The sequence below is a fragment of the Agelaius tricolor genome, unplaced genomic scaffold (genome assembly GCF_023055355.1).
Source record: "Agelaius tricolor isolate 1412-34295 unplaced genomic scaffold, bAgeTri1.0.p SCAF_12, whole genome shotgun sequence".
Classification (NCBI taxonomy): Eukaryota; Metazoa; Chordata; class Aves; order Passeriformes; family Icteridae; genus Agelaius; species Agelaius tricolor.
Window position 1 is genome coordinate 3,979,295 of NW_027269272.1, and position 23,637 is coordinate 4,002,931.

Consider the following 23,637-nt stretch of genomic DNA (forward strand, 5'->3'; position numbering starts at 1 on the left):
CTGGTTTAGAACAGTAAGGATTGCAGAATTGCAAGTTAGGAAAGTACTATATTTGACCCTTAAATCATATTTATTGACTTACTGAAATTACTGAAATACTAAGAATATTTATTGTGAAGATCCCCTTGCTTTTATTTTCACAAAGAAGCTGCTCTTTGTGTATTTTAAGCTACACAGCTGAGCATCCCAATTTACTTGAACACTACCACAGATTCATGGATTTAAAACACCACATGATTTCAAGAAATTTTGGAAATGAAGGGAAACTTCATTATTAATAAGAAACAACTCTCTCAAGCAATCTCCATGAGAAGGGTGGTGATCTGACAGGGCAGCCAGTGCAGGAATCAGTCCCTCAGAGGGTTTCTTGCTGTGTGTGCAGCCTGAGGGGCTGCAGCAGGCGGCCCTGGTTCGTGCGCTCGCTCTGCGCGGTGTAGACGTTGTGCTGCGCGATGTAGGCAATGACAGAGTCTGGGATCAGGTACTTCACACTCAGCCCCCTGCGCAGGGCAGAGCGGATCTGCGTCGCACTGACCTCATTCTGCATCCACTCTCTCACCAGAAAAATGTTGTGCTGGAATTTAGATAAAAGGTCTGATTCCTGGATGAGCTGTGATGGATCAGAGCCAGCCCGGCTGATGCAGACCAATCCAAACTTTCCCACTATTTCTTTGATGTCTTCTTCCTTCCAGAGATTGGGTGTCTTAAATGTCTGTAGAAAATCAGCCCCACAGAGCAGCTTCAATTCTGGTAGAACTGAAAAGACAAAAGGAAATAAGAGATGTTATTCTTTCTCAGTCTTATAGGAAGTTTATACTTAAAATCAGTTTTAACTCATCACTTTAGATTTTTTTTTTTTAATCTTTTTTAAATAATTTACCTTTACTCCAGGCTTTTTTTCAGAAAGTTGCAAGAAAAATTCACTTTAGGTTTTTATGTGTCTGGTCACAACTACTTTATCACCTGCTTCATCATCATTCAAAGCATATTGAATATTATCTGTACACAGTTAAAGGAGAATTTTTACTCCACTCAAGCAATCCAAAAAGAGGTTTATAAATAATAAAGAGAAATAATTTAGCACAAAGATTAGATGGTGTGGCTACTCCACACCATCCTGCCCTGCTGTTCCTTATTGTCTCTATTTCTTATTTGCTGTTCACTGCCTAGGCCCCAGCACAGAACTCTTTCCTCAAACTTCTTCCACAGCACTCATCATTATTCCACCTGAGCATTGTACAAACATTGACCAGGTACTTTCACAGCCTTGTATCCATGTGAAATGAAGAGGAAAGGAGGTTTCCCTCACTTTACACTCGTTTGATGGTTAGCACATCTGCAAGTCTTCTACAAACACCTTAAAGGAGAGATTCAGAATGTAAGAAACATTCCAGCGATGATGTGTCAAAAGTGTGACTTCTTTCCTCCACCAACTGTAAAGATACAACTCCTTAACAACCAGGAACAACTGAAATGTATTATTATGTCCAAGAGATGCTACAAGACTGGAGGAAAAAGGCAATGTCTCAGAAATCCAGCAGCATCCTGGCAAGCCATAGGGCTAGGGAAGATGATTAGATAGGGAACTGAAAACTGACATTGTTTCCAGAGCCTGCCGTGCCTCTAGTGCCAACAGGAGCTTTTGTGGCCAGCAAACTGCCACATGGCAGCATCACTGCTGTGCTATCCACACACTTTGTCCATTGTCTAACACCAAAAGTAGAATTCTAAGCAATCCCTGTATTTTTTATTAATGTATTCCGTGCTTTGCAAAACAAGCAGGGCCACAATGTACATCTCTGACAGAGCTAAAGATTTGCTTATAAAATCAAGAATTAATACAACTCCAGGGTCTCTTCTCTGTGTGGGGCTATTACAGAACAACTGCCCCAGCAGTTATGTTGGCAGTTGGCATGGCTTGGTTTTGGCATGCAGCTCCAACCCTCAAAACTCACCAGCTACTACGTTCAATTTTCTCACTGCTAATCTGGTAAAGCTGTAGAGTTTTTCATGATAAACACAGCATCATGTTTACAGTCATGAACCAACCTGGTTGCTGGCAAGAAAGGGAGTCCCCTGTAGAAGTTTCCGTGGGATGTTTGTTACTTGTGAGCTCCTTGGACTGGAACGTCCTGAGTGCTTCATTATAATGGTGCCTGCATTTAAAAGAAAGGCTCCTGGGTGAGGTAATTCTCAGACATGCAACAAAGTGATTACCTGGCACTTTCCCCTTCCAGAACAGGGTCTACTTTTCTGCCCTTTGAATTGGAATGTAATTTTTTTGGAATTTGGCACATTTGTGCTGCCATGAAATTAGTATCAATGTAGTTACATTTTGTGAATTCACATGTGATCTCCTTAATGGCATCCTGGTTTGTAAATTCTTTCTGAAATTCTACTGTTATGGCAATTTTGATAGCTACTACATTTAAAACATAGAGGAGTTTTTTTTGCCTGAAACAGGACTAAATCTCACCTCAATCACTAGCTGAAATTTCTTGACTACATACAACCCCTCATTATAGTGTTTTTGTAACATGTGCTCTGTTTTGAGGAGGAGACATTCTTGTTCTCTCTCCTCCTCTTCTCCATAAAAATATGTTCCCTGAGTTTTCACCTTGCTGTTTTCCTGTTTATTTTAATTAGAAGAATCACAATTCCAAGAAACTAAAAATTCTCATAAAATTTTTGACATCTGCTGTGCTTCTAATTTTACTGAGTCCAGATCCAGGAAGGAAGGCAAGGATGTTTCCTTTGTTCTTTGCATGTTTTTCCAGGTTTCTGCTACTTTATCCTTTATCACCCCTCATCCCTGGGCCCCCCTGCAATAATGGTATTGCTACCTCATGGCAGTGGCCTTTTCCTTCCAAATCAGCACCACCTTGCTTGTTTAGAACAGTCCCTGCCTTGCACCATCCTGAGCCAGGCCTAAGCATTGCTAACATTTGCACAAGCCAACATTGTTTCAAGGATACAAGCTCCTGGTCAGGCAGGACAAGCAGACACAGAATCAAGGCTGTGCCCAATTTCATTGCAGCATGTGCAGAGCCACAGTGACCATCAGCTCTTATCCAACTGCAGCAACACAAAGGTTCTGAGTTTCAAGGAACAGTCTGAATTCCAGTGCATGTACAAAGCCCCAGCTGACCCTCAGAATGTCTGCTGTAAGGAAGGAATCACAGGTTAGTGATTTAAAAGTACACTCTTCTAATAGTGCAAACACTTTAGCCATACAAATAAGCTGCATATGTGTCAAGAACCTACACCCAGGCAGGCTACAAAGCAGCCTCCAGTGATTTCTGGTGCTCAGCCACTGGCCAGGAAAACTGCACAGCCAAAAGGTGAGGCACATATGGCAGCAGAGAGTGGGTACCAGGAGCTGGGTCTGTGCCTTCCCACACACCTAATTTTAACCCTGCCTTGCTGTAAACAGGCTGCTGCTATGTATAGCCGAGCACACCGACTGCGTGTCGTGCTCTGACATTCTTGGGCCAGGATTCAAAAACAAGAACGTTTGGCAAAGAGCTCCCTGCAGCACCAATGTTACAAACACTGCAAAATCTGAGCTGCCCTGGGTCTGCTCAGCAGCTCAAGGGCTGCAGCAAGTGGGGCTGTATTACTTTAGACACAGCAAAAAGGACAAACCCATCTGCCAGCTTCTCAAGTGTTTTCTGAACTGTGTATGAAGCTTTGAGTAACTATAGAACTAGATCACAAGCACAACTCAACAGAAGTTGGGTAATGCAGATCGTTGCCAATTTTTAATTACTGTGTGGTATAGCTGCATGCCAATCAAATCCACAGGAGCAATGAATGCAGTCCTTTGCCCACTGACAATACTTCTTCCTTGTCTAGGAATACTCATCAACCAGCAGCTAAGTGGAAAACAGCTCTATTATGTTCCCTCCTCCTCTCTAAGAAAAGCCTTGGGAGAGTCTCCAAGATTTCCATACTCATTTAATAGCACTGCCATAAGTGGGATTTGAGCTTTGCTGCTTTAAATTCTTTTGTGTCACAACTATTTGGGATCCTCTGCAAAATCCCCAGGTTTTGATGAAATGTGACATTTTTATCGCACTCAGTTAAAACAAGTACTGTAGGAAAAGGCCATTCATGTGCTTCAGGACTAAATGTTCTACTGCAGGTAAGTGTACAACTCAAACTACTGATAAGAAGAGACACTTAGGTACAATAATGATTTCCTGTGCCTTGCAATGGGAGAATCTCTTTCTATTGGTAGTGAAGTTTCCTACCTGAGGGAGCTTATTGTGAAGGCAGCAGTTAGTCCTTGGTTTTTTGAGGAGTGAAGAACCTACAGATTAACTCTGAACCAATGTGAAGAACAACAACTCTACAACAAACCATTGCCTTAGTTTATACTTCGTAAGGATCTGCTCTTTTTTAATCTTTTTTTCCCCTGTGACACTTAAAATACAATGTAAGGCACAAACACCTGCATTTCATCAAAATGCTGCTTCCCCATTCAAGAGACAAGGTTCAGCACTGGATTATGGCACTGGTTCAGCTCATTAATACACATCAACATTTGTGGACAAAACAAGATTTAAGCTCGTTTCTCTCCTTAACAAGCATCCATTTTAATGTTTTTGGATTTCCTAATATAACTAGAGGTTCAGATGGGAAGTTTGGCTGTTCATACCACATTGCCTGAGCAGAAAATTATTCATATAGGTTTTACTTACTGGATTTCTTATCCTGAAGAACTCTGAAGTGGATTTATAATTCACGAACCCTGTCTTGCAAGCAGTACTCACTTCAGCTGGAGCTGTGCAAGACCAAAGTAGGATCACCTGATCTGTAAGATCTGAGACTGCTTCTCTGGAGGAAAATGGTTTGACTGAACTGAAGTTTAGGACAAAAGCCCCATAACCAGGCCATACTGTAGGACAGCATTTGGTGACTTCTCAAACTGGGACATACAGTTATGATTAGAGAAAGAGTAGAGTTTTCTGCAAAGATAGAAAACCTCCCACCCTGATCCTGCTCTGCTGCCTGGAGGGAAGGGGCAAAAGGAGCAACTGGATGTCTGTGTTCCTTCAAGGAAGCAAATAAAAGCAGATCTAAAAGGCTCTACTTTGTCTTTTAAGTTTCCAATGAATTCTTATGGATGCTTTTGTAAAGTAACAGGTCTGGCTTTTAACTGCTTTCACAAAGAGCTACAAGAGCTTTTGGGGCAGCTGTTGGAGAGCACAATTTAGAGCCTTGAACACCTGTTTCCACTTAGAAAGTCACCTAGAAAATGGGGATAAAATTAAGAATCAATGATAGCTCTTTCAGCACATTTGCTGTAGACCTCCATGAAGGCTTCCAGTTCAATGGCATCTGTTACCTTCTGTAGCACCTTTTCCAGAGAGCAGTTAGCACAAGAAGTTTGTGTTTTCATTCCCTGCCCCATATGCATTTATTACCATATGGAAAAGACATGTTTCGAGGTCCTTGCATCAAGTTTTGGACAACTTGTTTAATTTCTCCTCCCAGCACAAAACCAAAGCAAACTCTGAGATTTTGAAGAAAACATCAGCAGTTATGGGCTTGGGCTTAATTTACCATTAGCATTAATAAGAAAACTTTACAAGGATATGTGAACAGATAAACCTGGAGGCATAATACTGCTACCATAGCTAACCTGGAACAGAAATGCCCCTGAAGAGCAGCATCATTTGTGAACTCTCTTACTTTCTGATCACAAGTTCTCTATCACCTGCTTAGAGACTTACACCTAAGAAAGGTAACATGAGAGGCAGGAACTTTTCCTGCAGAACCCAGCAGTGGCCATCATTTTGCAGAGGCTTTCCACATGCATCCAACTACCTGAAGGACATGAGGGCAGGACCGTGGTTATTGCACAGGTGTGGGGGAAGGAAATGAAGATTCCTGGTGGGGAGTCCTGACTTGCCTGAGTGTTTTAGAGGAGCAAGTTCTGTGCATTGACAGGGCAGATTTTTGGCAGTCAGTAATTTCATAAAGACAGGAAGAAGATCATGTAATCACCTTAGTACTTTCACTGTCTCTGTCCACGTGTCCTGCTGGCTCTCCCAGGGATCCACCCGGATCCAGTCAGACGTCTCCAGGGCCAGGCTGGCCATCGCCACGCGGTGCCTTGCTGACACCAAGCCTTGCTTCCCATAGCTGTCACTGACAGGAGACATTATGCCTTCAATCACCTGATACCTTCCTTTGGGAAAAAAAGAAAAGAAAACCATGAAAATTAAATCCTCTTCACAGAATCTTGAAAATTTAGGGTGGATAGGGCCTTGGGAGTTCACCTAGTCCAACCTCTTCAAAGGGTAACATCATGGTTAAGGGCAAAGGTTTGAGATGCTATGGACAACTTGATTTAGGTTTTGTTATTAAAACAAATTAAAAGCAATTAAAAAATTAAAATGCAAATGTTTTGTTCCTCTGTGAACTGCTCACAATTACTATCATGTTTATCCTAATAAATGACCCAAAAAGGAAAGCTGAGTAAACAGACAATTTTAAACCATGTAGGCAGAGTAATAATTGATGTTGCACACTATCAAAATTGTTAGATGGAATTAATTTTCATCATCCAGTTAGTACAGTTGGTATAGCCAGAGCAAAGAATGACTTAACTGACCACTTCTTTGTTCTTAGATATCTGATCATTGTTATTTATCAGAATCATTGGGCCTTCCTTTGTGTTAAAGCAAGAATTGCAGCATATTACTACAGCTGTGATAGATGTGCTTCAGAAAAATCAGAAGATTGAAGCACAAAGATGGGGCTAATGGAGTCTAAAACAAGACTTGGAGCACTGTGCTCCACACATCAGCTCAGCAGCCACTGCCTGCCTTTCTATCTGGCTGACCATGTTAAGTACATTTGACAACAAGCCCCTGGTTTCCTACCCCTGTAACACAACAGAACACAACAGACTGGTTAGATTTTGCAGTTCTGGCCCCAAACCAGGAAACAAAAATAAAGCACCACCACAAGCAGCAAGCCTTGAGAAATTGAGAGGAGAGGAAGGGTGTTTCAGCTGAACAGAAATGAACAAAATTATTTCTTATGGAGCACATGCATTTTAAATAACTATGATAAATATGCCACTGAGGAGGGAAAGAAATCCTTGTCCTTTTTTCTAATTCAATTATTTTAACAGAGAAACTTCAATGCAGCATGCTACCTTTATTGCTTTGTAAGGAAAACAGCACCCCTGACATTTCTGATACTGGTACATGACAATTTAATATTCCAACACGAAAATGTCACTCTAGCAATGTCACATTTATTTTGATGTAATAAAATTTTCAAAAGAACTTCATTGAATCGGACTTAAAAAACCAGCAGTAAGATTCAATGAGATTTACATCCTCTTAAGATGTCAGTTCAAACCATCCTCTGTTTTAAAATATTCTCATTACAGGCAAAATGAGGAAGATAAAATTTTCCAGCATCATGCAAAGATGTGTATATAATTAAGTCCATCTCTTGATTTGAAATTGGAAATAATTCCACTTGATTTATGAACAACAATTATTCTCTCGTACTATGGTATTATACAGTGCTATAAAAAGTTGTCATTTAAAGGGAAAGAAATTACAGTTTAAATTCATTTCTCATTTAAAGGGAAGGAAACTTTATTTCAAACTGCAGTTTGAATTCACTACTACATTAACCTTATTAAAAGGTTTTTCCTACATGATGATTTTATTTGCCATGTTTCACTTTCTTTACATTTCTACGGATATAAGTTCTTCCCTTATAACTTAAATGCATATATTAAATGAAAGAATCATATTTCTGTGAGCTCATGCTACCCAAGCATATGGGTCTGCCACATCCTTGTGAGATGGAAAGATTTCAGTCTCTAATCTGCCCTTGAGCTGCATAAATGAGATGAGGTAAGAGCTTCTGGTGCCATATCAGCTTGTTCCCAAGCAGAAATGAAACCAACTGGGAGAGAAAAAGCAAGGCTGGTAACACTTCAGAGAGTCAAACACAGGAATGGCTTGAGAAGATTCACAATGGAGTAACCAGCACTGTGCAAACAGGATGCACGAGAGCCTTCCAAACAGAAACACAAGCTTTAGCTGTCAAAATATAGGAAATAATTTTATTACTGACTCTAAATAACTTCTTTCCAATTCAGTTATTTAGAAGTTCACTTGTTCAAATATGCCCCTCAGTTTTGGCAGGTGTGTGAAGACGAAATAATTAAATTCTGTCACCTCGGGCTTTTATTAATGTCCATTGCATTTCTCTTCTCTCTCCCATAAATTATTACGGTTGTTTCATACCTTCCTTGGTCCAGAATTATCTTCAAATTCTATGTCCCTGGAATTCTATTTGTTTTCATCATGTAGTTTGTTATTATTACTTGTCCTAAATATGTGTAAAAGTCCTCCAGGCCTCAAGTGGCTTTGTTTTTCAAAATATACCTACCAAAAGCAGCAAAAAAGTTCCTCTTGCTATGAACTGACATTTTCTAAGAACTGTTTAGGAGAACTGGCTGGTGCTCAGAAAACTAAATATAACAAAAGGAATGAAACAAAGATTGGCCCTCAAACATGTTAAAGGAGATTATTAAGGAAAATAGGTATTTAGTTTTCTGTTATCAAAGTGTCACTGTAAATTGTCACAAACACTAACATAGATTGTAATGCTTAATTAGCTTATTATTAGCAAATTTATCAAATGCCAATTCATACAAAATTGTTTGTGTATTTTGGTGGGGCTTCTCAAGATTAATTTCTTCTGGCAGCAAGTCTGTAATTCACTGGGAGAAATTATGCCAGAAGTCAATAACAAAAGTAAATAACCACTACAGAAAAGCAAATAAATGAAACACTTCCATGCATTTAACTCTTGCTCACTACTCATTTTCCTCTCAGTGTCAAGGGAAAATCCCCCAAGAGAAGCTCTGCAGCTCCCTGGTGTTACCCTAGCCAGTGAACAGGGATGCATTTGACATGCATCATGCAAAGATGTGTATATAATTAAGTCCATCTCTTGATTTGAAATTGGAAATAATTCCACTTGATTTGTGAACAACAATTATTCTCTCATACTATGGTATTATACAGTGCTATAACAAGTTGTCATTTAAAGGGAAAGAAATCACAATTTAAATTCATTTCTCATTTGACAGGAGCTGGAGGAATGCAGGCAGCTGAGATGAGCAGTGGTTTAGCCTCAGTGGCACATACAGGAGGCACCAACCTGAGACCATGGCAAGTGGGACACTGAAAGGGCTTTTCTTGGTCAGGTCATGGTGAGAAGAGTGTGCTCATGGGAGTCAGTATGCTAATGGCATGCTAATGGCATGCTAATGGCACTATTCTAGACTAGGTCATGTTTCTGGCTCTTGTTCTCAGTTAGTTTGGATCCTGTCATGTTCAAGGTCATGTTCTGAGCTCGTGTTGGTGACTGGACCTCACCCTCAGAATACCCCTGCATCTTGTTATGCTGCCCACGCCCCCCTGTCTTTGGATCTTGCCCCTCAGATGATGAGGTTTCTGCCTTTGTTATTTTGCTATTAAAGTTCTTTATTTCTGGGCAGGTCCCTTGTTCCTGTCTCCCTGTTTTTGCCACGTTCCCCCTGGCTGGACTGGACTTGGGGTTGCAGAGAGCCAGACTGTGATAGCAACCCAGTAATGGTGTCCCATTTTCCCCAGTTTTCATAAGATAATAACCCATTATCCTTCACCTTCCCCTGGCATTTGTCTTGCCACAGATAAAACATCTTGTCTTTCACACCCTCCTCCTTCGACCTGCATCGCTTTTGGTCTCACCTGGAAACTTGGAGATGTAAGTATCCTGCACTGTCAACAGTTGGGAAACAAGATTAAAAATATCTCAGATAGATTGATTCTAGTTCTGTTTCTTTGGTCTTTATGGTCAAATGAGGAATAAAGTCACAGAGAAGTAAAAGTATTTGATATTAGGTATTCATACTCTAAAGGCATCTGCCACAGTCACTGCAAGTTTCAAAAAACAATTTTAAAACAAGGGACTGAATATTGGAAAATTTTAGCTTTGTCTGAGGAGGTGTAAAGTGCCAGATTCAAAAGAGTAGACAGAAAATCCAGGTAAAGAGAATGATTTGAGTCATTGAGGCACACACAGCTATGTGTGTTGTATTTAAAAGGCAGCATGACAAGATTTATTAGCTGATATTAACAGAAAAAGGATGAATTACTTGACATGTGGCAATGAAACTGCACTTAAAGAAACCCAATAAAATGTCTTACTTAAAATAGGGATGTGTGAAAAATAAGATTAGGCAGCATTAGAAACTGATGTGATGCTCAAAAAGCTGGCAGACAGAATTACTGGAGATGTCAGTCAGGATGCACATCAGGGACAGTCACATCATTCAAGGCACTGAAACCTGCCTCTGAAGTCACAGAATCCTGCAAGTGTTGAGGTTGGAAAAGCCCTCTAAGATAACTGAGTCCAACCAGTAACTCAGCACTAGAACGTGTCCCCAAGAGCCACATCCACACGTCCTTGGAACACTTCCAGGGCTGGTGCTGAACTCCAGCCAAGCCATGGCCCCACTCATCCTTTCAGCCTGATTTGTGATGGAGCAGCAGGAGGATGAAGTCATTCCCAAGCCTAGGAAACACGTCCCTCACATTAATCAATTAATTAATTCCTCACTCATTTCAGGCATCCAGTGTGGATGGCAGCTCCAAAGTGCACTGTTCCCTCTGAAAGGGAATCACTGCTGCCTCAAGTCAGACAACTCCTCTTCTCCAGCCCCTCCATCAGCTCCCAGGCTGCAGCTGCTGCTTCTTCTCAGCAAATAAGCTCCAATTTCTCCTCTCCTTCCCTGCTAACCCCAAAAGGGGCTGAAACCATGAGAGAATGACCAATAAATTTGCTGGGTAGGAACGGTTCTGCTATAAAAGAGGCATCCAGAATCAGTCATTTTTATAGCATGCTGCCAACCCCTTCTGCTTGAGAAAGTGCATTCCCTGTCGAGGAGGGGCCACAGGTGGGGTTTGAGTAGCCACACATCCAACCCATACACCCATACACACAGCACAAACTCATCCAGCTGCTCCTGGAGCTCCTGCAGGGCAACCACCTCTGCTCGGGGTGGGGAAAGCTGCTGCAGGCAAACTGAGGGCTCTGACTTGGCTGTCATGCTGGGTGAAGCTTTCAGAAAGGGCAAAGACTTTAAGCAAGCCAGACCCAAAGGATTATCCAATGCAGAAAGTCCTTGGACTTGTAAGGCTTCACAAATTAAAATAAGGAGCCAAAAGGCAAGTCCGACCCAGAACTAGGCATTGACATCAGGTATAACATAATGCACAATTTCCATTTCAACCTTTCAAAATTTCATTTTTAATATGATTGTTAATGGATTTTAAGCAAACTATCCTGAGTAAGGGGAGCAGTCTTTCTAAACTGACCCTGGGGCAGACCAGACATTAAATTGATTGGGACAGAATAATAATTAATTTCCCAGTTCAGTCCTTCTTTAAAGGCAAAGAGAAATGTTACTGGACTACAATTTATGACTTAAACAGAATTACCAGTTGGTCTCATATTACCTTTCTAATCTTTGCATAGCTGGGCAGCAGAATCAGTTATAAAACTACAGTGAAAAAAGTAAATTAAAATCTCTTTTTAACCCTTTATTTCTAGTCCTGCAGAAGCAACAAAATAATGTTAGTTCAAGGAAAACCGACTTGCAGAGGCTGCTCTCAGAGCCAGCTCTGTAATTCCTCCTCATGACAGTCCAAGTTTCCTCACAGGATATTCTGAGTATGCAACTGCTGCTTTTACTGCACACTGGTATCAGTGGGTTCCCAGGTTCTCTCCCCCCTGCTCAATTTGACAGCCAAATTCCTTTTACTATTATTTGCAGTTTAGGTTGCTACTGAACCACCTCCCTAGGATCTTTGTCAGATTCCAATAAATAATGATTCCCTCCCAACCATTTCCAAAAAACATAACTGCATATATTAGCTGCAGATGGAAAAAAAAAAAAATCCCTGAGCAACTAAGGAGCTGCTCAAGCTTAGAGTTCAAGGCTTTCCAGTGGCACTTCTGATTCTTTCCTAAATTCCTGGTGTTACCACCTTGCTCTTTTGTTGCCAAAACATTCTAGCCTGTGGTATCTTGCTTTTCTGATCTTTTTTTAGGATAGATGAAGTGCCTCTTAGTGAAGACAGATAATGAATAATTAACATTTCATCTTTTCTCCAATTTCCCCCGGCTGTCAAAACTGAACCCTTCTTCATATTGAAACACATTGTATCAGAAAAGCACAGAATTAGGACATAAAAGATCTTCCTAAGTTTCAAAATTATTAACCATATTATTTCACAAGGTTCAGCCAGTGCCATGAGCAGGATCCTCAAACTGCTGATAAAACTTTTACTCTCTTTGCAGGAGAGTAAAAAACTCATTATACCTGCTTATACACTGAGGTAATGCCAGACTTTCTATATTGAATATCCCATGAAAGCTTTACATTAATACCAGTAAAGAATATGAAAATGAAGCCAGCTGTAAAGTAAGAGCTGATCTAAGTGAGCATTAAAACTCCTTCTTGCTTTTCCCAGGCCTCACTGACCTGTCTGGTGCAGGTGGTCTCTGGCCAGCTCAAACAAACGCATGTGCATGTTGGTGGTGGGGTTAAAGGAGCCACAGGCCAGCAGGATGACAGGGATCCTGCTCCTCATCCTCACAGCAAGACATTACAGCTCCTTCCTGAAGAAAAAAAATTAAAAGAAAACTTGAGAAAGAGGAGTCTGCCCTTGGTTCCTGAACTAAAAGGAGCTTTTCCAGGACTGGGTGTTCCTGGAGCACCAGCGCAGTGTCCAGAGATCAGCCCTGTCCCAGCGTTCAGCACCTGCTCAGGAACACGGCTGTTCCTGGATATTCATCAGGAAAACACCAACACATTCTGCTTCCACACACACAGACATGGCTACAACTTCTAGACATTTACATTCCTATTACTAAATCCTGACCATTTTTTTACTTCCTTTTAATTTTTAACTTGCTTTTATTCGAGAGAAAGGTCTTGTTCTGCCTTTGTGGCAGTGTCCAGAGATCAGCCCTGTCCCAGCGTTCAGCACCTGCTCAGGAACACGGCTGCTCCTGGATATTAATCAGGAAAACACCACCACATTCTGCTTCCACACACACAGACATGGCTACAACGTACTTTCAGAAATTTACATTCCTATTACTAAATCCTGACAATTTTTTTACTTCCTTTTAATTTTTAACTTGCTTTTATTCGAGAGAAAGGTCTTGTTCTGTCTTTGTGGCAGAGATCAGCCCTGTCCCAGCATTCAGCACCTGCTCAGGAGCATGGCTGCTCCTGGATATTAATCAGGAAAACACCACCACATTCTGCTTCCACACACACAGACATGGCTACAACTTCTAGACATTTACATTCCTGTTACTAAATCCTGACCATTTTTTTTTTACTTCCTTTTAATTTTTAACTTGCTTTTATTCGAGAGAAAGGTCTTGTTCTGCCTTTGTGGCAGTGTCCAGAGATCAGCCCTGTCCCAGCATTCAGCACCTGCTCAGGAGCATGGCTGTTCCTGGATATTAATTAGGAAAACACCACCACATTCTGCTTCCACACACACAGACATGGCTACAACGTACTTTCAGAAATTTACATTCCTATTACTAAATCCTGACCATTTTTTTACTTCCTTTTAATTTTTAACTTGCTTTTATTAGAGAGAGGTCTTGTTCTGCCTTTGTGGCAGTGTCCAGAGATCAGCCCTGTCCCAGCATTCAGCACCTGCTCAGGAACACGGCTGCTCCTGGATATTAATCAGGAAAACACCACCACATTCTGCTTCCACACACACAGACATGGCTACAACACACTTCTAGAAATTTACATTCCTATTACTAAATCCTGACCATTTTTTTAAATTTTTTTTTTTTACTTCCTTTTAATTTTTAACTTGCTTTTATTCGAGAGAAAGGTCTTGTTCTGTCTTTGTGGCAGAGATCAGCCCTGTCCCAGCATTCAGCACCTGCTCAGGAACACGGCTGTTCCTGGATATTAATCAGGAAAACACCACCACATTCTGCTTCCACACACACAGACATGGCTACAACTTCTAGACATTTACATTCCTGTTACTAAATCCTGACCATTTTTTTTTTACTTCCTTTTAATTTTTAACTTGCTTTTATTCGAGAGAAAGGTCTTGTTCTGTCTTTGTGGCAGAGATCAGCCCTGTCCCAGCATTCAGCACCTGCTCAGGAGCATGGCTGTTCCTGGATATTAATTAGGAAAACACCACCACATTCTGCTTCCACACACACAGACATGGCTACAACGTACTTCTAGAAATTTACATTCCTATTACTAAATCCTGACCATTTTTTTTTTCTTTACTTCCTTTTAATTTTTAACTTGCTTTTATTAGAGAGAAAGGTCTTGCTCTGTCTTGTGGCAGAGATCAGCCCTGTCCCAGCATTCAGCACCTGCTCAGGAACACGGCTGTTCCTGGATATTAATTAGGAAAACACCACCACATTCTGCTTCCACACACACAGACATGGCTACAACTTCTAGACATTTACATTCCTGTTACTAAATCCTGACCATTTTTTTTTTACTTCCTTTTAATTTTTAACTTGCTTTTATTCGAGAGAAAGGTCTTCTGTCTTTGTGGCAGTGTCCAGAGATCAGCCCTGTCCCAGCATTCAGCACCTGCTCAGGAGCACGGCTGCTCCTGGATATTAATTAGGAAAACACCAACACATTCTGCTTCCACACACACAGACATGGCTACAACGTACTTCTAGAAATTTGCATTCCTATTACTAAATCCTGACCATTTTTTTTTTACTTCCTTTTAATTTTTAACTTGCTTTTATTAGAGAGAAAGGTCTTGTTCTGTCTTTGTGGCCATTGATAACGTTGGAACCTGCAGGCCTTCTACAAAAGCAATTTTTTTTTTTGAAGTAACTGCTTTCAATGAACCTTTGCAAGGTGTGACAAAACCTCACGTGCAACACCCAATCCTACACTGGGACTTCCTGGGGGCTGGGCAGGCAGCACTGGGGCTCAGGCAGCTGGCAAACACTCCCTGCCACATGATCAGCACTGGCATGTGTGGCTCCTCTGCTGGACTGCAGAGCAATGGACAGTGCAGCTGCAGAGGGAGCAGCAGGGAACAGCAAGCACAGCTGTGTCAGGCAATCTGCAGGGCATTAAAAAGCTGGGAGGAACCTTGCAGGGGTGTTTACAAAAAACCCTGTCATAATTTGGTTAAACTGCCAGTCAATTACTAAAAATGTGGCAAAAATCAGTTTAAATCCACTGTGCTTGGAGCTATTTACTTGCATAATTCCTTTTAAAACTAATCTAGAATACAACTGGCATGATAAAAACAATTGTGTCCCACATCCATGTCTGCAAATCCAAAGTCTGTTCCCAGAATTTGAAATCTCTACGTTGCTCACACCTGTGCATCATACAAACACCACTCTCCTCCCTTCCCTGGCCTCCAGGCCCCCCATCAAACAGAACAGGCTTCCTGCAGGAGACACCTGCATCCCAAACTTCAGATCCCAGTCCTGGGATAACAGACCAAACCTAGCACAGATTGTGTGTTCTGATCAGCCAAATCTCATTCTCCTCCTGCACTGTAGCTGTAGCTCAGACCCACTTCTTGTAGTTACCAGTTCTTACAGTCCCTTTTTCCCTCTCCCCTTTCTCTGACTTAGAAAAATTGACTAATAATGGTTAAATCCATGTCAAGTCCATGTTTTATAGCTGCCAACCCATCAGTTCATTTATGGAGGATTTACAACCTGAAGACTGGGACTGTACCATGGAACAGCACCAAGTAACAAGTGTTAATATTGTCATTTGTGACATCCTGTACCTTTGAAATTTGAACCTTTTTACTGAGAAAATCCTTTGAAGCATTAAGTGCAATCTGTACCTCCAGCATTTAGTACTGAATACAATTGTTTTATAATGTTTTTATTCTACTTCCCTCATTTCTCATCACACTGGGGGAGACATACTGGGGAGAAAACACTTGCTGGCTGTAGAGCCACTGAAAGACAGCAACAGTTTTATGGTCTGTGATGGGAGCAGCTGGAGGAAACTCCTTTCACTGCACCCTGCTCTCTCCTCTGCTTTACTGTCCTGTGCTGACACAAAAACTCACACATGAAAACTGTATGTATAGCTTCTTTATTCAGAAAAAAACAAAACTGTTCTTTTGTTCAGTATCAGCAATTCTCTAAATGCATCTCCATTGGATGGGGGAAGGTGTTTCTGCCCTGAAACTGAGCACAGCATCAGCCTCTGGATGGAGCTCTCATTGCTGGCTCACAGCCCCCCGTGCTCCCTCCTGTTCTGATCAAGTGCAGTTTATATTTCCATAGCTGCTCCTTTATTTGCCATCTCAACTGAATGACTGCTTCTGCTTTGCTTTTAATTCTACAGACTACTTCTCACCTGAAACAAAGGTGTTGGACAGTTTTGTTGCAGCTCTTACTCATTTATACCTTGGAAACTCCAGGGAAAGACTTCAACCTGTGACTTTTAGTGATAACTTGACATACTGACAATGGAAATTCAAAAATCAAACCACCACCACTACCAAAAAAACAAACAAAACAAAACCAAAAGAGAAAACAGAAAAAAACCCCAAAACAACAAACCAAGATTGTACTTATAGAAAATAAACATGTAATGAAAAAGCATCTCACAAGGTATTATACATCTATAAACTCACAAACATCCCATATATATATATATATATATATATATATACATATATATATATATATATAATTTTTTTTTTAAAATCAGTGTTTTTATTTTTACTATCCCCAATTATGGCACACCCTACACCTATTTAACAGGTCCAGGACAACTTTTAGTATTTGAAACAAAACTTTCTGATTCAGTTGTTATCTCAGCTGGTATTAATTACCTGGGGGGCTTCAAATCATTAGAACACCTTACTCAAAGGAACAGAAAAAAAAGAGAGTAAACTGATTTTTCTGCTAAGCTCCCTTGAGAAATCAAACACTGGGGGAAGTTTAAACACAGAGTCTATGTGCCCTGCTCTGGGCCCGTGCATTCCCAGATATCCCAGTCTGCAGCTTGGGAAGCTTCCATCAACAGGGACATGGTGTGGCAATGCAGAAAAGGGCAGTCACCTCCAGATGGGGAGGCCACACTCAAGCTGTATAAAAAAGGTTTCATGATGGACAAAGCATCATGGTTTTCATTAGATAGCTCCTGCAAGTTCTTTCCCTGGTGCCTGGATTCCTGGATTATGTCAATAACAGATGACGTTACAGATGACCACGCTTAAGTTCTGCTGCAAGTCAGTAATTAGAGCCATATCTCCATATCTGATTAATTATCAGCAGCAGAATGGAGTGCTGAGCAGCACAGTCTGATTCAGGAGCTGTTAAATTAGTAAACTGGGGAACAAGACACTGATACGTGCACTCTATGAGTCACTCACCCTTGAGGGAAACATTTCTGCAAAAAGCAGAAATAAACCAAATCCTAGCACAGGATTAAAGCATTATCTCCTCCTGTGAGGGGGAATCTAGATTAATTTCGATGAAATTTAGATTTGAACAAGTTCAAAGCTGCCTGATTCCATTCTTTTACTGGGCCACATCATCACTTCATAGAAATTCATGCAGATGCAATGGGACCAGCTGAATTACACCAAGTGACACTAAAAGTATTAGAGTTGTGAGACAGATTTTGAAAATCAGGAAATAAAACTACATTAGTAGCTGACCCAAATCATAGCAAACCACAATACACAAATATCCCTAAAAATATGATTGGATATGAGCGTTTCTCATGCTGTTAATACTAATAATACTAATACTAATACTAATACTAATACTACTAATACTACCAATAATAATAATAATTCTCTGCTGCCATAGAGAAGTTACTCCAGTCAGGAAGTTCCCAGCATTTGCTGTCACCAAAAGCAATCCTCCACAACAGTGACAAATATTTACCTGTACATCCACACCTTCCCTTTAATAATGAACAGATGTACCTGGGCGAGGAAAAATGGAAAATGTATAATCTGGGGTAAATTAAATGAGTATTTAATTTACTCATCAAGAAGTTACTCACTCCAGCCACAAAGGATTTTACAAGGAGGACATATATATTACACACAGCCTGATATGATGCTGTAACCCTCCAAAACAGCTTTTTCAGGGCCACATGGTGATCATATTATTATTATTAAATTCCAGTGATTCAGGTGGAGCCCATTTGTTTGACTTTCACTGAAAGCCATGACAGGATACATCATTTCCTATCAAATTCCCTGTATCAGAACCATGAAGCTGCTCCTTCCAATCCCCACAGCAGAGTTTCAGTCAGAGAACACAAGTCCCACTGGAGCTTCAGAGAAATCCCAAGATCTGCTCCCCTCCTCAGTGCAGTATTCACCAGAGCAGCAACTCATCCAAGCCTATAAAAATCACCTGGCTTTTTCATATCTAACACAGAAGATGGCTCAAACCACAGCAAATGCTGCCTTTGACCATGCAGAGGGGCGTTTGCCTGAGACAGACCTGCTCACTTTGGGGAGCAAATTTTCCCAGCAAAAGAAAAAGTTCTCTGTGAACAAGTCACCTCAGAGAAAACTGCCTGTGGCCCAAAGTCCAAGTGCCCTGGGGGCAACCAGAGAAAGCAGCCTCAGCTGAAGTGTCTCCTCCTCTCCTGAGATTATAATTCTTCAAATCACAGCACACTTCACTCTTGCCATTCCTTTATTTCAGGCTGTGTTCCCTTCCACAGGAGAACCAACAAAACCCCTTCATCAGTTACATCTCTAAAACCTAAACATAACTTATGGCTCCATTTACTTGGAATGAGTTTTTTCTTCTGAATGAAACTACTTCTCTCTTTTCAGTTTCCAATCCCAATTCTTTCTGCTCCACTGCTACAGAGAATGAGCGGTCTAAAGGAGAAAATTCACCACAAAAAGCACACACTGACAAAGCACAAGAAATATAAACAATAAATTGAGCACAGGACTCATGCAGTCTGAAATACATGCAAATATTGAACCTCCAGTTAATAATGAACACAGCATTGCCTTTAACCAGTTTTGTACTCTGAAAAATTAGAGCAGAATTATTGCTTAGCACAAGGTTACAAAGATTATATTCTCAACACACCCAAAACAGAGCCTGTGAATTCAAGTGAACAACACATTTTTTTAGCCTGTGAGTTGCTGCAAGTTTGTAACTAGAATTCCACAGTGGGGCACAAGAGTGTCTGGTCCCAGAGTCCAGCCCTAAATTATCCACAGAGATACTCCCATGATAATATCCTACATGTTTTTCTGAGTATTCTTAAGAATATTATATGTTATTAACATTCTTAATCAACCTGCAAAATCATGCTTACAGGCTGTAACAAGGAATACAACAACTCAGCAACGTGGAATTCTGAAACCACTATTCCTGCACACCAACAGTGAACTATCATATTTTTAACATCCCTATTCATGCATTTACTAAATATTCTGAGGTTATTTCAGATTTCAATAACATCCTTAATGTTATTTTTCTGTATCAGGGAAAATAATGAAATAATCAAATTTTGTACAAAAGGCATTGATTATATTCTAACTGCTCATAAAACACTTGACCATACTTAGACACAGAGCTCTGCAGCAGTTTCACCTGGTGATAAGGCCAGTGATACTCCACTAACCCAGAACCATGCAGAAAATAAGTAAAGAAGGACCAGAGTGGCCAACACCTCGTAGCCAGTGTTTGCTGGGTAGTTTGCAGGATCTCACTGGCCTCACACACCACCACTCCCTGCACAGTTTTGCAGCATTTCCACAACTCAAGAGAATATGATCACCTCCTGTATCTTGTATTTCCTGCAGCATGATCTTTATAATTACTGCTCCAATAATCCTAGTGATCACTCAACATCTGACACTCAACTCCCTTCCTATTCTTTGTGCCCATATCACACTAATAAATAAGCTTTCTCTTCTTCTACAGAAGAATTGTCTAAACTATTCTATGTCCTCCTTCTGTCTGCATGTACGAGTCAGTCATCCACAATGCACAATATATTGATTTACAGAGAGAGAGGATTCACACAGAACTGCAGCTCTGGGAGCCTATTTTTAAGCAAACAAACTGCTGATTTAGTGAAAGCACCAACTTATCTGTCAAAACAAACTCTTGCTAAAACTTCAAGAGTTCCTGTTGAGAAGCCATTCAGAATGATTTTTTGTCTATCAACACTTCTGTAATTTTCTTTCAGCTAGTAAAACACACTTAGCATATCCTAAGGCAAATTTCAGAAACTGAGCTCACACACAAATGGAAGATAAATTTAAGTACTAAAGAAAATATCTTCAATCACGAAAATCACCTCTTATAAAGCTGGTTTTACAAGGCAGCAAGCTAATGAAACCCCTAGCAGTGCTACTGCAGAACACTCAAGTGCAAAATAATTATATATAGCACCCACAGCATGAGACAGGATTTCCAGAACACAGAGCAAGACCTGCCTGTGCCAGATCACTGGGCTGCATGGCATTTCTTATGTTTTTGAAGCTCCCCATTATACTTTGTGACCCTGCATGGCAAATTTCTTCATTTCTGCTAATTATTGTTCAGAAAAACGCACAGTGCTTGGTGAGAGGGTGACATCCACACCAGCATTTGAGCGGTAATTGCACACCCTGTTAGAAATCAGAAGCTTGACTAGGCCAATATTCAAGCAGCAATCAATTCATTAATTAATATGGTAAAGTATGAGCAATACAGCGCTGGGTACAGTGGGGGAAGTTTTCCCTCCAACTGCACACCCATAGTTGAGGCTTACAGGTATTTATAGGGGTACTCATCAGCTTTCTCAGCAGTTTCTATTCCAATTTTTACATCACAATTCTATACACTATTGTGATTTAGTTTTTCTCAGGATGTATCCCAAAAGGAGCATCCCCAGATGGTGGGGGTCCGGTTTCTGAAAGAAGAAAGATGAATCCCATCTGGTGAAGTCCAGCTCCCCAGATGTGGGTCCACCTTTTAATTGCAAGGACTGTAAATCTCATAACAGTGATGTCCAGATTCCCTTGGTCAAAACTACCTTGAATTGATGTTCATCTTCCTTTCTCAAGCTGTCTTTCTCTGCTTTATTAAGGCATGAGATAAACATACTTCCTTTACATATATTCCAAAGCCATAGTTTCAAGGATATAAGCAATATTCTAAAATTATACTGCAAAAGGTTATTATTGCAGAACTCTTTAAGGCTTGGCTACAAGCAAAAAGCCACATCCTTAATGCTTTAATTCCAATGCTTCTAAATCAACTAAGGTTAATTGCAAACAAAAGATAGGTTCAAAGGCCTTCTTCCATGCTTTACTTTCCTCAGTTATTATTAGAATTTGCAACTGTCCCATTGTTGGTCTCCACACATATCCCAGTCACAAATATACACATTGCCTGTGTGTACCTGACAGAAAACACAGCTTTGTGTTTCACAACCCTCAGCAATGCAGTGGGGAAGGCACAGTCAGGCTGGGACACAGGTAGGGCTCCAGTGGCACCTGCTGGGCCTTGACAGCTCCACCTGTGACTGAAACACTGCAGCAATTAAATCCTCAGAAATCATCCCTGCTATGAAATCCAGTTTGACTCATTAAATTATTTTAAAAGGCACAAGCTCAAATTCCCCTCTGACAGGACTGTCACCTGTTGTGTCCTTTGTGCTCCCCACACTCAGTTCTGCACTTCTCAAAGGTCTTTGAGATATCTCGATGCTAATTAGGTTGTCACTGCATAAATTCTGAAATTCGCATTTCTGAAGTTAGAGGCACAAACGCAGTTTACTGGTACACACAGTGGAACCAGACCAGTAGCAAATCAAACCTGGGAAATGAGCTCACATGACTGTATTGCTACAAAGCTTAAAGACAACAAACACCGTGCATTGTTAATAAAATCAAACAGCAGCTGCTGCACCCTCTTAAAGCCGGGGAAAAAGACGAGTAAGTTACGCGGCGAAAGCCAGACGGCTTGAAATAAACAAAAAGTAACCATATCTGCTGTTGTCCTCTTTAACCCTCACTGCACTTGGCTAGGTGTTGGAGGAGGGAGGGGGGAGAAGGGAAAAAAAGCATTCTGTTTAAAACACAGGCACACAAACACACACACATATATGTAATAGATATGTCTGTATGGTGGTGGATAAGCGTTCATCGGGGGCGTGGCGTGGCCAGCCCCGCAGCCGCGGCCGGGGCTTTGCGGCCTACCCGCAGTGCCCGCAATGCCCTCAGCGCCCGCTCCGCGCCGCGCCCCCGCCCGAGCCCGCAGCCGCTCCCGACCCCGCCGCGGACCGGCCGCCTCCTCCCCTGCTCCTGTCTGTCCGTCCGTCCGTCCTTCCGTGCTTACCGCAGGACAAGCGGGGCCCGCGCGGTTGGCAGCGCTGCCCCCGGCTCCCTGGGCACGCTCGGGGCAGGCTCGGGGCCGGCCCCGCGCGGCCGGGCCTCCCCCAGCGCCGCTGCCAGCGGCAGCCTTGCCTCCTTGCACAGCACCGAGTGTGTTTTTATTGTCACCTGAGGGTGACCTCCACAGCGCAGCCTTGCCTCCTTGCACAGCACCGAGTGTGTTTCTATTGTCACCTGAGGGTGACCTCCACAGCGCAGCCTTGCACAGCACCGAGTGTGTTTTTATTGTCACCTGAGGGTGACCTCCAGAGCGCAGCCTTGCCTCCTTGCACAGCACCCGAGTGTGTTTTTAGTGTCACCTGAGGGTGACCTCCACAGCGCAGCCTTTTCTCCTTGCACAGCACCGAGTGTGTTTTTATTGTCACCTGAGGGTGACCTCCACAGTGCAGCCTTTTCTCCTTGCACAGCACCGAGTGTGTTTTTATTGTCACCTGAGGGTGACCTCCACAGCACCGAGTGTGTTTTTATTGTCACCTGAGGGTGACCTGCAGAGCGGCAGCCTTGCCTCCTTGCACAGCACCGAGTGTGTTTTTATTGTCACCTGAGGGTGACCTCCACAGTGCAGCCTTTTTTCCTTGCACAGCACCGAGTGTGTTTTTATTGTCACCTGAGGGTGACCTCCACAGCACCGAGTGTGTTTTTATTGTCACCTGAGGGTGACCTCCACAGCGCAGCCTTTTCTCCTTGCACAGCACCGAGTGTGTTTTTATTGTCACCTGAGGGTGATCTCCACAGCGGCAGCCTTGCCTCCTTGCACAGCACCGAGTGTGTTTTTATTGTCACCTGAGGGTGACCTCCACAGCGCAGCCTTGCCTCCTTGCACAGCAGTGTTAAATACAAAGCTGTGTTTAATGTCAGGTACACACAGGCAACGTGTGTATTTGTGATTGTAATATGTGTGGAAACCGACCATGGGACAGTTATTAAGACGAATTCTAATAATAACTGAGTAAAATAAAGCATGGAAGAAGATCTTTGAACCTATCCTTTGTTTGCAATTAACCTTTATAAGTCTTAGGCTGATTTAGGAGCATTTGAATCAAAGCTTTAAGGATGTTGCTTTTTGACAGGAATTTCTGCTTGTAAGCCTTAAAGAGTTTTGCAATAATAACCTTTTGAAGTATCATTTTAGAATATTGCTTGT

At 41.7% G+C, this 23,637-nt stretch overlaps 1 protein-coding gene across 2 annotated transcripts; it reads right to left on the reverse strand.

The window, feature by feature from the left end:
* Positions 1-51: 51 nt before the first annotated feature.
* NMNAT3 (nicotinamide nucleotide adenylyltransferase 3) lies at positions 52-22,610 on the reverse strand. Of its 2 annotated transcripts, XM_071437161.1 has the most exons (5): positions 22,438-22,610; positions 12,578-12,714; positions 6,013-6,196; positions 2,050-2,156; positions 52-756 (listed from the first exon to the last, which is right to left on the reverse strand). In XM_071437161.1, exons 2-5 carry the CDS (start codon positions 12,684-12,686, stop codon positions 356-358), a joined length of 801 nt encoding a protein of 266 aa, XP_071293262.1. In that variant the 5' UTR covers positions 12,687-12,714; positions 22,438-22,610; the 3' UTR covers positions 52-355. The 2 variants fall into 2 exon arrangements, with proteins under 2 accessions (XP_071293262.1, XP_071293263.1); XM_071437162.1 differs by lacking the exon at positions 12,578-12,714 and having other exon boundaries at positions 22,438-22,609.
* Positions 22,611-23,637: the final 1,027 nt, after the last annotated feature.

Bases quoted from the DNA above. Each gene is read 5' to 3' on its own strand.
- NMNAT3 (XM_071437161.1), bottom strand. From the start codon at position 12,686: ATGAGGAGCAGGATCCCTGTCATCCTGCTGGCCTGTGGCTCCTTTAAC. The intron at 6,197-12,577 runs GTCAGTGAGGCC...TTTTTCCCAAAG, and splicing joins AGACCACCTGCACCAGACAG to GAAGGTATCAGGTGATTGAA. The intron at 757-2,049 runs GTTGGTTCATGA...TTGTCTTTTCAG, and splicing joins CCTTTCTTGCCAGCAACCAG to TTCTACCAGAATTGAAGCTG.